Source organism: Pan paniscus, chromosome 14 (genome assembly GCF_029289425.2).
Source record: "Pan paniscus chromosome 14, NHGRI_mPanPan1-v2.0_pri, whole genome shotgun sequence".
In the NCBI taxonomy this organism is placed as follows: Eukaryota; Metazoa; Chordata; class Mammalia; order Primates; family Hominidae; genus Pan; species Pan paniscus.
Genome location: NC_073263.2, coordinates 99,513,577 through 99,527,250, shown reverse-complemented (window position 1 = coordinate 99,527,250; position 13,674 = coordinate 99,513,577). Strand labels below are relative to the sequence as shown.

The 13,674-nt window shown below is 41.1% G+C and overlaps 1 protein-coding gene across 7 annotated transcripts in view; it reads right to left on the bottom strand.

The window, feature by feature from the left end:
- The window catches only part of IPO5 (importin 5), a 69,362-nt gene that overhangs the window by 13,783 nt on the left and 41,905 nt on the right, over positions 1-13,674 (bottom strand). For all 7 annotated transcript variants that reach the window (XM_034936872.3, XM_055096918.2, XM_055096919.2 and 4 more), the window contains 7 exons: positions 11,681-11,768; positions 8,649-8,755; positions 6,709-6,833; positions 6,527-6,616; positions 6,263-6,436; positions 2,969-3,187; positions 1,193-1,276 (listed from right to left, as the gene is read on the bottom strand). In XM_034936872.3, the coding sequence (XP_034792763.3) occupies positions 1,193-1,276; positions 2,969-3,187; positions 6,263-6,436; positions 6,527-6,616; positions 6,709-6,833; positions 8,649-8,755; positions 11,681-11,768 (887 nt within the window). The remainder of the gene's footprint in view (positions 1-1,192; positions 1,277-2,968; positions 3,188-6,262; positions 6,437-6,526; positions 6,617-6,708; positions 6,834-8,648; positions 8,756-11,680; positions 11,769-13,674) is intronic.

The following is a 13,674-nucleotide window of genomic DNA, read 5'->3' as shown; positions in this document are numbered from 1 at the left end:
CATCTGCAAATTACCTAGAGAATCTGGTTCCATTCACCATCCCTGCAACCTAGAAAGTGATTCTTATCCCCTGATATCTGTTATCCACCTACTTATTTATCTATTGAGCATGCATGGACACATGCCCCACCTCTTAATGATTTTATATGTAAAAGTCCACCCGCTCTTCAGATAGGTACTGGGTGTTTCTCACATGCCAGGCATTAAACTATATGCTGGCTGATACAAAGGTGAGCAACACGCCTCGTCCTTACCACTCCTCCCTACAGCTTACAGTCCCCTCAGTCTCCCTACTGTCAGCAGTCTGCTAAGTATCCCTCCTGCCTGTTATCTCTGTACATACAAAACATACATGTATATTTGCATATCATTTTGCAAAGAAAGCAAACAACAACAAAACATGCTTTCTTTGCAAAATGGTATGTTTTCCTATTTAAACTATTACAGTGTGGCAATGTAAAGTCAAAATTTAATTCAACAATTATTTATTGAGTGCCTTGTTATATGTTAGGCATTGGGAATACCATCAAGATATGACAAACATTTATGATGTTACTATAACAGTGTTGGAACTGCCCACCATTGAGACTGAGCAGATCAGGAAAATCTTGTAAAGGATAAGAACTGTGAGCAAGCGTTAGCTGGGTATGTATACCTATGTGTGTATGTGCGTGTGTGTCGAGAGGCAGGGGTTCCTCCTAATGAAATGCCTTTGTCTGTTCGTTGGCGGAGAGGCAAGCAGTGTGTCCTGAGATTCTTGGGTTCTGTATTTTCTGCCAGGGGAGGGAGATCATGCAGCCTTCAAAGGGCTAGGAGACACCCAAATGGAGATGTCTGTTACATGTTGGATAAATGAATCTTCAATTCTGAAGATCTGAAAGTTGCAAGCACACAGAGGAAACCGGAAGCCATGTCTGTGAGTGACACTGCTCCACAGGAGTGAGAAGAGAGCCTTGGATAGAACCCACAAACACCAAAACTTGAGTGAGAGTCACAGAAAGCAAGAGCAACCTACAACAGACTGAGAAAAAGTAGCTTGAGAAACAGAAGGAAAATCAGTGAAGAATGTCTCTGCTAGCAGGGGTTGATAGTATGTCAAGAAACCTATCACTCCTTTTGTTTTAAATATATTGAACCATGTGCTGTCCACAACTCATTAGCGGATCAAAGCAAATGCATTAAGACCACTTACCTGAGGATCATCATCTTCCATATCATTGAAGTCTGTCTGGGTCTTTAACAAAAGCTGCATCACATCTGATGCATCCTGCATGAACTAGAGGAAAATATGTAGAGACACACTTCTTGATACCGAATTTTGTTTCTTGTGTAATTAGCAAAGCTTTGCCAAAAAATCGACTACATTGCCCACATAGGTCATAACTTCCATAGATAAACTATCATATTGAAAAATTCTCATCTATATTGTGACAGATTTAGTTCACTTTCTAGAAAAATATATTTTCCACTGAAGGGCAGGGAACTACAGTATAAAGGTACTTCTAATGGCATCAGGTGTTAGTCTATGGCTTACGCATTTCAAGCAGTAAAACTGAATTCAAATTCAGAAAGAAAATTTTAGATTGTTTATAGAATTCACTGCATAAAATTTTGTCTATGATTTTCACTTAACTCTTTGCAGTTCTGGTAATCTCCATTGTATAAACAGGCAGCGTTTTAAAGAGACATTGAAAGCCAGATATATAGAGTATGGGACATACAAATATTTTATTGGTAAAAAACATACCAATGTTTTAGTGGTCAGCGTCTCACAGAAACCAGTTCCAAATATAAATTAATACTGATGCTGGTTTTGAAGAAGGCAAGACAGAGCTTCTCTGTTGATAATTCTCAGGGTCAGAACATGAGGATTCAATGACAGAGAAACTTCTTTTGCATTAGCTTGAACAATTCTGAGATGTTGGCTGAGAAACACACTGGCCAATGGTCCTTGGTAATTATTTTCTGAAGATCTATATGCATAGATTTCTCTCTTAGAACACTTGATGCATTTTAGATTAATAGGAAAGCAAGTGACATGTTTCCAAGCACATATTTAAAGGGAACGAACATGGATACTGACTTCCACACACCTCCCACGAGATGCACTGTGTGTGGTGGGGAAAGGAGGAGGCATCAAGAGCACAGCTGAGCTAAAAAGAAACCTTAATATTAACAATGAAAAGATGGGCTGGGCGTGGTGGCTCACACCCGTGAGCAGACTGCTTGAGGTCAGGAGATCAGGGCTAGCCTGGCCAACACAGTGAAACCCCATCTCTACTAAAAAAAAAAATACAAAAATCAGCTGGGAGTGGTGGCAGGTGCCTGTAATCTCAGCTACCTGGGAGGCTGACGCAGGAGAATCGCTTGAACCCAGGAGGCAGAGGTTGCAGTGAGCCAGGATCATGCCACTGCACTCCAGCCTGGGTGATAGAGTGAGACTTGGTCTCAAAAAAAAAAAAAAAAAAAAAAAAACCAAACCAAACAAACAATGAAAAGATGAAGGCAAGAATTTGTATATAAAACAGGAGCAATGTGAAAGGAGTAAGGAAAAAAACAAGCATCCAGAAAACCATTTTTCAGAAGGAAAAATCCCTCTAGTACTCTCAATGCCTCCACAGCCAAGTTACATACAGTAAATTTAACAAAATAGAAATTACTGGCCGGGCACAGTGGCTCACGCCTGTAATCCCAGCACTCTGGGAGGCCGAGGCGGGCAGATCACGAGGTCAGGAGATTGAGACCATCCTGGCTAACACAGTGAAACCCTGTCTCTACTAAAAATACAAAAAATTAGCCGGGCGTGGTGGCGGGCGCCTGTAGTCCCAGCTACTCGGGAGGCTGAGGCAGGAGAATGGCATGAACCCGGGAGGCAGAGTTTGCAGTGAGCCGAGATCGTGCCACTGCACTCCAGCCTGGGTGACAGAGCGAGACTCTGTCTCAAAAAAAAAAAAAAAAAATTACTTACTTTTTCCTTCCCAACAGCCAGACCAATGAGGCTAATGCATTCAATAGTTTTTCCTCTCAGAAGTCTCAGTTCTTTTTGAACCGCATTCTCAACGATGTGCTTCAGTGATGGCATAAATAAATCATAGTAGGGGACAAATTTTTCTTCTGCAGTATCAGCAACTGATGCAATGGATGTCACAACTTGTTCCAAAACTAACTTGGTGCCTTTCTGAATCAGCTAGAAGGAAGACACAAATTCTTACTTCAAAGGAAAACTGGAAGAAGTATTTAAATTTACAATTACTACTCCCTTCAAGTTCTTGAATGCTTTTCTGAAACAGCAGAATGAGACCACCTCTCCAGAAGCAGAGACTGTAGGTTTTGGAGGAAATTTCTATAAAAAGAATCTATGTTGAACTATTTATGTGAGATTTTTTTTTCTCTCTTCTATTAACACAACACCCCTGACTCATTTTTGTCTCATCTCAAAGCACAGCTAATTCTTGAGTACAGATACGGAATCAAAATTTTTGTGTTCATCAACTTTAATGCCTACACTTCATCCTCATTTTTTTCTTCACTGATTTCCTCTACTTATGATTATATTTTGTGCTGTGTTACTACGTCATAAAGAAAATTCCCTCTTTGGCCCCTTCCTTTATCTTCTAACCCCCTCTCCCCAGAAGATCGCACGAAGGAACCCTGCTGCCTTCTCTTGCATCTGTCTTGCTGAAACAGATGAGATGACCTTTTTCTCTGCACCAAAGATCTGGTGTTCTCTGACCCAGCTAGTAACAAATGCTTACTAACTATTTGCTGCTGGGCCCATCCTGTCACCAGCAATATTTTAAAATAATTCTTCTGTAATCCCAGGACTCTGGGAGGCTGAGGCAGGCGGATCACCTGAGTCAGGAGTTCAAAACCAGCCTGGCCAACATGGTGAAACCCTGTCTCTACTAAATAAATAAATTAATAAAAATTAGCCAGGTGTGGTGGCACACCCCTGTAATCCCATTACTCCGGAAGCAGAGGAAGGAGAATTGCTTGAACTGGGGAGGCAGAGGTTGCAGTGAGCCGAGATTGCGCCACTACATCCCAGCTGGGTTGACAAGAGCAAGACTCTGTCTGGGAAAAAAAAAAAAAAAAGAAGCCAGGCACGGTGACTCACACCTGTAATCCCAGCACTTTGGGAGGCCCAGGTGGGCGGATGACTTGAGGTCAGGTGTTCAAGAACAGCCTGGCCAACATGGTGAAACCCTGTCTCCACTCAAAATACAAAAATTAGCCGGGTGTGGTGGTGCACGTCTGTAATCCCAGCTACTCGGCAGGCTGAGGCAGGAGAATGGCTTGAACCCGGGAGACGGCGGTTGCGGTGAGCAGAGAGTGCGTTATCGCACTCCAGCCTGGGCGAGACTCCATCTCAAAATAAAAATAAATAAATAAATAAATAAAATAAAATAAAATAAAATAAAATATTAACTCATATGAACCTGAGCCAGTTACTACTCCAGATTTCCATAATTCCCCATGTCAATTACACCCACACTCTCAGCAGAGTTCTTTAACTTGTGTTACACATTCAACTATGTCTTGAGAAAGCCATCTTACTTTCTGCTTCTGTACCTCAACCTCTGTTCCATGTTTAGTGTGGACTGTGCTGCTGGCCCCAGAGGAAATGTCTTTCCTCCTCTGCTAGGCTACCTTCTCTTCGTACAACTCTTCCTTCGTACAACTCTGTCCTCCTACCATCCCATCCCAACAACTCCTTCCACTTATCTTTAAAAACCCATATAGTGCCTCACTGCAGGAAGGAAGGGCAGGGGTACACACAGACTATCATACCACAGCCATCCACCCAAACCTGTAAAGTCATGTTGGATCCATCCATTACTGATTTAACCAACCAACCAATCTGCCTTCAACTTGGGTCCACCTCGGTCTGCCTTCGGGCACACGAATGTTTCCTTTATCATATTCTTAGTCTGCTGTCATCTGATACTGAGCACTTGGGCCTTTGTTTATAAGTCCTCTGTCTTTGGCTTCTGAGACATTGCATTTCTTGTTTATCTTGCTCTCTGACCAATTGCCAGTGCTATGCAAACTGTGGTTTGTTAACTATTTGCTACCAGTTCATATTAAGTATAGGAATTGAGGGCATTAGAAACTTTTATAGCAATTTGAGAGCAGGTTTATCTTTTATTTTCTATGCCTTCTATTCATTTCATTTTTATAGTAGTAATCCATTTTCATTGCATTTGACAATAAACATTTGACAATAAACTGGGCTAAAATCCTTGCTTTTTGCATCTACATCTCTAACACACTGTGCTGGACTAACATCATTCAATTGTTTTCAGGTTGCATCCCTTATTTCAGCTGTAACTATAATCATTTTTACTTGGATACTCAAAAATGATGTTGCTTCTACAACTTCTGTATTTCTGCCACTCTGGTTAGAATACTCAATGTTTTTTAATTTCTTCTCTTTCATCTTTTTTTTTTGAAACAGAATTTTGCTCTTGTTGCCCAGGTTGGAGGGCAGTGGCACCACCTCAGCTCACTGCAACCTCTGCCTCCCGGGTTCAAGTGATTCTCCTCTTAGCCTCCCGAGTAGCTGGAATTACAGGCGTGCACCACCACACCCGGCTAATTTTGTATTTTTAGGAGAGATGGGATTTCACCATGTTGGCCAGGCTGGTCTCGAACTCCTGACCTCAGGTGATCCACCTGCCTCAGCCTCCCAAAGTGCTGGGATTACGGGGATGAGCCACCGTGCCGGGCCCTTTCATCTTTTAAAATTCAAACTGCCAGAAACAAACTGTTAATGCGTCCCATGAAATGTCTTTTAGAATCACCTCTTCCACTATTACTATCTAAGCTCCCTGGACGATGACAGTATGATGGTCTTGCCTTAAATCTTCTCCCTTTTTTGTGTATGCCTCACCCAATGCTACCACACTAATTTCTTACCATATGATAATTTCCTGCAGCATTTAAGAACACAGAATGGTTTTTCACACTTTACATAAATCAGAGTTCAAAAACTTCTCTGCCTTATTTTCAGGGTGATCCATATACACTGATTTTACCTGACCTTCAGCTGTATCTTTCCCAATTCCAATTATCAGCCCACATTTTGGTCAAATCTGAATTTCTCTACTCATCATTCCACAACTCCGAATAGCCTCCTCAGTTTTTCTACTTTATATTCTTTATGGTCATGCTGCAAGTCCCTCTTTCTCCAGTTCTTACCCATCAAATCAACCCAAATTAATCTACAAACAGAAAGCAGCCTACAGATCTTAAAACTTACCTCTTGAAGCTTCAGTACCATAATGGAATGCAGATGTTTCACCAAATTATCCAAGTATGGAATAAGTAGTGACTTGGGACAGTCTTCAGTAAAGTTAATGAGGGCAGCAGCTGCATGGGCCTGCACACGTTGATTGCCTTGGTCTTCCATGGTCTGCAGCAGAGCTGCAATCACCTGTGAAATGAAACCAAATGGGCACACATGTTGAAATGTCCACCCTTCTTCCTAAAGTCTGATTTAAGTGTTTGAGGACTTGTTACTTACCTTCTCATGAAATTTCTTTTGGAAACCAGGTGCAAAATCTGTAGCCATCTGTCCCACGGCATTACAGGCTGCATACCTTACTCTTGGATGCTGGAAAATGTTCCCTTTCATTAGTAAAAGCAAGAAGGTTTCCACATGAAGCTACACTAATCATTTTGAATCAAATATTTACTGGTACTTACAGGATCCTGGAGAAAAAGTAAAACAAAATTTACGATCTCATTTAGAATTCCTTCCATTTGCTGGTGGCACCCTTCACCAATGGCAGATAAGGCCATCAATCCTGCATGCCGGTATTTCCAGTCAGCTACCGAAAAAAATTACAGATGGAATAGCAATTACACACTATAAACATGTCATTCTGGTAGAGGGAGATGTATAAAAGTTCTTATTTGGAAAAGAGTAACAAAACTTTTTTGGAAAGGGTATATGTATATATAATATAAAAACATTTGTATAGGCCGGGCGCGGTGGCTCGCGCCTGTAATCCCAGCACTTTGGGAGTCTGAGGCGGGCGGATCACAAGGTCAGGAGATCGAGACCATCCTGGTTAACGTGGTGAAACCCCATCTCTACTTAAAAATACAAAAAATTAGCCGGGCACGGTGGCAGGCGCCTGTATTCCCAGCTACTCGGGAGGCTGAGGCAGGAGAATGGTGTGAACCCGGGGGGCGGAGCTTGCAGTGAGCCGAGATCGCGCCACTGCACTCTGGTCTGGGCGAAAGAGCGAGACTGTCTCAAAAAAAAAACAGAAACAAACAAACAAAAAAAACAAAAAACAAAACATTTGTATATTTACTTTTTAGAAAAATGAACAGAAAAAGTGCATGACTACTTGATTCTAAAAGTATGTATCAGGCCAGGCGCGGTGGCTCACACCTGTAATCCCAGCACTTTGGGAGGTTGAGGCGGGTGGATCACTTAAAGTCAGGAGTTCAAGACCAGCCTGGCCAACATGGCGAAACCCCGTCTCTACTAAAAATACAAAAATTAGGCCGGGTGCAGTGGCTCATGCCCGTAATCCCAGCATTTTGGGAGGCCGGGGTGGGCGGATCACTTGAGGTTAGGAGTTTGAGACCAGCCTGGCCAACATGGAGAAACTCCATCTCCACTAAAAGTACAAAAATTAGCTGGGTGTGGTGGTGTATGCCTGTAATCCCAGCTACTTGGGAGGCAGAGACAGGAGAATTGCTTGAAACTGGGAGGCGAACATTGTAGTGAGCCAAGATTGCACCACTGCACTCCAGCCTGTTTGACAGAGTGGGATTCTGTGTCGAAATAGCTGGGCGTGGTGGCATGTGTCTGTAGTCCCAGCTACTCAGGAGGCTAGGGCAGGAGAATCACTTGAATCCAGTGGGTGGAGGCTGCGGTGAGCTGAGATCACATTACCCTGGGCAACAGAGCGAGATTCCACCAAAAAACAAACAAACTTCTAACTTAATACTTCTGAATTTTAATTTAACAAAAGAACACATTAACTTTATAATTAAAAAAGACAAATGAAAATAAAACACATACAACAATAAACTTTGGGATTGATATATATATTACAGGTACAAAGGTAACTGAAATATTCATAGAAATAAAAAAGAACGATGGCCAGGTGTGGTAGCTCATGCCTATAATCCAAGCACTCTGGGAGGCTGAAGCAGGAGGACTGCTTGAGGCCAGGAGTTTGAGACCAGCCTGGGCAACATGGCGAAATCCTGTGTCAACAACAACAGCTGCCCTCCAGGGCAGGTGGGCTTCCACCATCACCTCCGTCAGGGGCAAAAACAGAAAGAAAGAAGTGGTTTCTCTTTTGATAACATTAGATAGAGTTTCTTCTTCTAAAAATAAAAGATATTGGGTGAAAGAAGAGTATATGATTCAAACATTCTAATATTCCATAAAAATTCAAATAATATCATTTTCAAATTCAAATCTAAATACTTTTGGCTAGGAAGTAAATCTGTACATTTTCTTTGGGATTGACAATTTTATCGGTAAAATTAATGAATTGGGTTAAATATGGATGATAAAAAGACAAAGATTAATTTTTAACAGTCTAAACATATCTTAGAATTTAAGCTTTAGAAAGGGCACAACTTCACTATTCTAGCATTTGAAGGACACAGCTTACGATTTTGAAGCATTTGCATAATGTGTTCCTTGATCATCGGCAGAACGAGCTTTCCACCAAGTCCGCAAGCCATTCGATCTAGAGCACTCTCGCCTGCAACTGCGTTGCTAAACACATAAACAGAATTATGTACTCAATATATCTGAAACACAAAAGAAATAGTATACTCTACAGACATACTTCTAACCATATTATTATTAAACTAAGACTGAGAAAGAATTCAAGCTGTCTTTAAATGTGGAATTGAAACTAGGGGTTAAAAACTCTGCAGCTTAGAAAAGAAAAAAGAGTAAATGTTTTTATCATGATCCACCATAGTTTAGAAAGTCATGCCTGATTCTTATTTTTCTTTCTTTTTTGAGACAGAGTCTCGCTCTGTCACCCAGGCTGGAGTGCAGTGGCACGATCTCGGCTCACTGCAAGCTCCGCCTCCCAGCTTCATGCTATTCTCCTACCTCAGCCTCCTGAGTAGCTGGGACTACAGGTGCCCGCCACCACGCCTGGCTAATTTTTTTTTTAGTTTTAGTAGAGACGGGGTTTCACCATGTTAGCCAGGATTGTCTCGATCTCCTGACTTTGTGATGCGCCCGCCTGGGCCTCCCAAAATGCTAAGATTACAGGCGTGAGCCACTGTGCCCAGCCTGAATCTTATTTTTCAAGACCACCTCCACCCGCTACTGGCTAAAAACTGTTCTCAGAAACAGCTTCTGATACTTTCAACACTCCAGTAAAAGCAGTGTTGAAAGAGCCTCATGTATTTCATTTCCTAGAAATACAGTCTTCAAACCTATCAATGAACAGAACGTAGAAAACTGAAAAGGGTGCAGAGAATGTATAATCTTCCCCACTGTGAGTTTATTCACCCTTAAAGGGGTGCAAACTGCACTGCCAAAAACTATGCATAGCTATGTGAAACTCAATTCTATTGTCTTCTCTGAAAGCCAAAGGAATGTGGGCATAAAAGCATTTGGACTTACCCTGGCTTAGAACTGGAGGATCAGTAGTGTATTTCATTGTGCATTATCTTTACTATGTAAAGACAATACTATAAAAATGAAACTATAAATTATCTTCAGAACAGGTTTTTAGACTTAAAAAAATCTCACCCTGAAAATATATTTATGCTGTTTCACAAATGAGAAAATCTTATTCATCTAGTTTAGAAAACAAAGTTTCTTAAACTGTATAAATGTAAGTGCCATTTGCAGGGCAAATGAAAGGACAGCAGCACATTACAGTAACTGAACCAGAAAGGAAATTCGACCTAGCCCTGGTGTTCTCTTCAGCCGTTATCAGGTGATTTCCAGTGAAAGATTACTTTCATATACTTCAAGATAGTATTAAAGCCAGAAATCAGTCATTTTTAACAATGGGATTAAGTCTCAAAAATGCATATATATTCTAAAGCCAAAAATCTTTAATTTTTACTTTTATTAACCTAGTAGTTTATACTGACTCCAAGTCTTTCAGGGGAATAATTTCAGCTTTTTATTTTTTTTGAGATGGAGTCTTGCTCTGTTGCCCAGGCTGTAGTGCAATGACGTGATCTCAGCTCACTGCAACCTCCACCTCCCAGGTTCAAGAGATTCTCCTCGCTTAGCTTCCCGAGCAGCTGGGATTATAGGTGTCTGCCACCAGGCCCGGCTAATTTTTGTATTTTTAATAGAGACGGGGTTTCAACATGTTGGTCAGGCTGGTCTCGAACTGCTGACCTCAGGTGATCTGCCCGCCTCTGCCTACCAAAGTGCTGGAATTACAGGTGTGAGCCACTGCACCCAGCCAATTTCAGCTTTTTTAAAGAAAAGGTGGTAGTATAATGTACTGGGAAGAATGAAAAAAATGGTAATTAACCCCAGTCCATTAACCGGCTACATAACCTCAGACAAATCACTCAATCTTCAATCTCCCTTTCTGCAACTGTAATATAATACACCTCTGGGACTACTAATAAAGTTGATTAAAGTAACAGAGCTCAGAGGTGCTATGTTTCACATATATGTAAGGGGCCATCATTACTACTGCACAGTGAATACAGATTTTGGTTGACTTTTCCTGTATTCATGGGACTTCCTAAGCTGAAATAAGTAAGTACAATAGTAATTCCAGTGTTACTCTACCCAGTTGACTCTCATCTTTTCACCACTGGATGCTGTCTATCCTAAAGTTAAACTGCTTTTTACTAGGAAAATATGATGTGTATTGCAGGGAATTTTGTTGAAACAATTATTCTAAGGGAAGTCTCTGCCTGTAAAAGCATTTATCACAAAAAAGCTGCTTTATACACGTTTTAAAAGATATTCAAACTAAAAACAAAAACAAAAACAACAAAAAACTTGGAAATAATTTAGAGTACGACAGTTAAAAACATAGATACTTGGCCAGGTGCGGTGGCTCACGCCTGTAATCCCAGCACTTTGGGAGGCCGAGGCGGGCGGATCATGAGGTCAGGAGATCGAGACCATCCTGGCTAACATGGTGAAATCCCGTCTCTACTAAAAATACAAAAAATTAGCTGGACGTGGTGGCAGGTGCCTGTAATCCCAGCTACTCGGGAGGCTGAGGCAGGAGAATGGCGTGAACCCCGGAGGCGGAGCTTGCGGTGAGCCGAGATTGCGCCACTGCACTCCAGCCTGGGCGACAGAGCGAGACTCCGTCTCAAAACCAAACAAAAAACATAGCTACTTTATTTGCTGTTTTCATGTCATACTTTTTTTTAAAAAAGAAAAACTTCCTTGTTTGTTGTTGTAGGTATCTTTCAGTTCCTGATTATAAAATACAACTTTATGTATTAACTATTAAAATATTTTTATGAACTTCCAAGAAACATAAATTTTATTAATATAAATTATACATGAAAACTAAAGAAAATACTACTTATAAAATGTGACGCAGCAATAAATACAACAGCAAGGCAAACTGCCCCATATTCCAGGCTTAAAAGTTTACCTTCAGGTTACAGGGTGCAATAGTGAAGAGATGGACCGTGGAGCCCTAGGGCTTTCACTGCCACCCTGGACACAATGTTTGATTACCTGTCAAAATCATCATCTTCTAGTTCATCTGCATTTGCCCAGTCCTCATCTTCTTCCAAATCAACCATCATTGCTAACATCTGAGGAACTAAAGTAAACAATTATTTCATACCCGAAGACTGTGTGACTTTATCTTATCCATATCACTATTTATAAACAAGAATTTTAAGATTTTACTTTGCCTGTAAGAGAACAAGACAAAACAATTATTTGTCTGTGCCCCCAAAACCTGGTTTGTTAAATTTTAACCTTGTCATATTTGCTTTTATCGTTTCTTTAAAAAGCAACATTCATTAAGTCAAACCCTCCTATGAAATTCCCAAATCCGATTACATTCGCCCCGTCACCAGAGGTAAGAAGCAACATCACAAATGTTTCTCATTCCACAATTGTTTTTTCACACTTGAACTACAGATTTCCATATCTCTATACAAAATTATAGTACTATTTCAAGATTTGATTTTTTATATAATAAATGGTTTCATAATATATGTACCTCGGCAATTTGCTTTTTTCTCAACACATAAGGATTTCAATTTATTTAATAGCATTCCATTATATAAACATACTACACACTGTCTAGCTGATAAACATTTTGGTTGTTTCCAATTTTTTCCTCCTATAAAATTTGCTTTGATGAGATTATTACATCTTCTCTTTGACAAGCATGAGTCTAGGCATGAAATTGTTATTACTATCTTCAAATAGTACTAAAAAATTACCAAACAAGGCCAGGCGCGGTGGCTTATGCCTGTAATCCCAGCACTTTGGGAGGCTGAGGCAGGCGGATTACGAGGTCAGAAGATCGAGACCATCCTGGCTAACACGGTGAAACCCCAAAAACAAAAAAATTAGCCGGGTGTGGTGGCGAGCACCTGTAGTCCTAGCTACTCAGGAGGCTTAGGCAGGAGAATGGCGTGAACCTGGGAGGTGGAGCTCGCTGTGAGCCAAGATCACACCACTGCACTCCAGCCTGGACGACAGGGCGAGACTCTGTCTAAAAAAAAAAAAAAAAATACCAAACAAGCTGTGCTCTGCACAGCTGTTGCATAAACTATGTGAAGTTTAAGTGGAGGTCTCTGTTATTTCACAAAAATGTGTGAAGTGCCCTGGGGGTGGAATAAGCGTCCTCTCAGTTCCACATCTTTTATTAACAATTGATATTGTCAAACTTCTGGACAACTTGTATTCCACAATTACACTTGTTTTTATTGAGACTTAGCAGGGTTCATTAGCTATTTCAGATCCCTCTTTTACGAATTTCCTGACTGGGCCTGCTGGTGCACACCTGTTATCCCAGCACTTTGGGAGGCTTAGGCGGGAGGATCCCTTGAGCCCAGGAGTTCAAGACCAGCCTGGGCAACATGGTAAAACCCTATCTCTACCAAAAAACACAAAAATTAGCCAGGTGTGGTAGTGCGTGCCTGTAGTCCCAGCTACTTGGGAGGCTGCAGTGAGCTGAGATCATGTCACTGCACTCTAGCCTGGATGACAGAGCAAGACCCCATCTTAAAGAAGAAAAAAGCAATGAATTTCCTCTTCTCAGCCTTTGTGTATTCTCTAGATAACAAAACTGTTGATTGTGTGCACTGTAATTATTTTCTTCCAGTTTGTGGCTTATTTTTTCAGTTCATTTATGGTGTATCTGATTGGTCAAAAAATTGTTTTCGCATTTGCAAATCTGGCAATGTTTACATCAATGGTTTGTGATTCAGTCTTACTATTAAGCATTACTTGTAAAATATATCTGTAATATTTAGCCCTTGACTTTTTTAACTAGTTCCAGCGTGCAAGGTAATATTCAGGTCTTGAGTAGACCCCAAATTATTATTATTATTTTTGAGACAGAGTCTTGCTCTGTCGCCCAGGCTGCAGTGCAGTGGCGGTATCTCGGCTCACTGCAAGCTCTGCCTCCCGGGTCACGCCATTCTCCTGCCTCGGCCTCCCGAGAAGCTGGGACTACAGGCGCCCACCACCACGCCCAGCTAATTTTT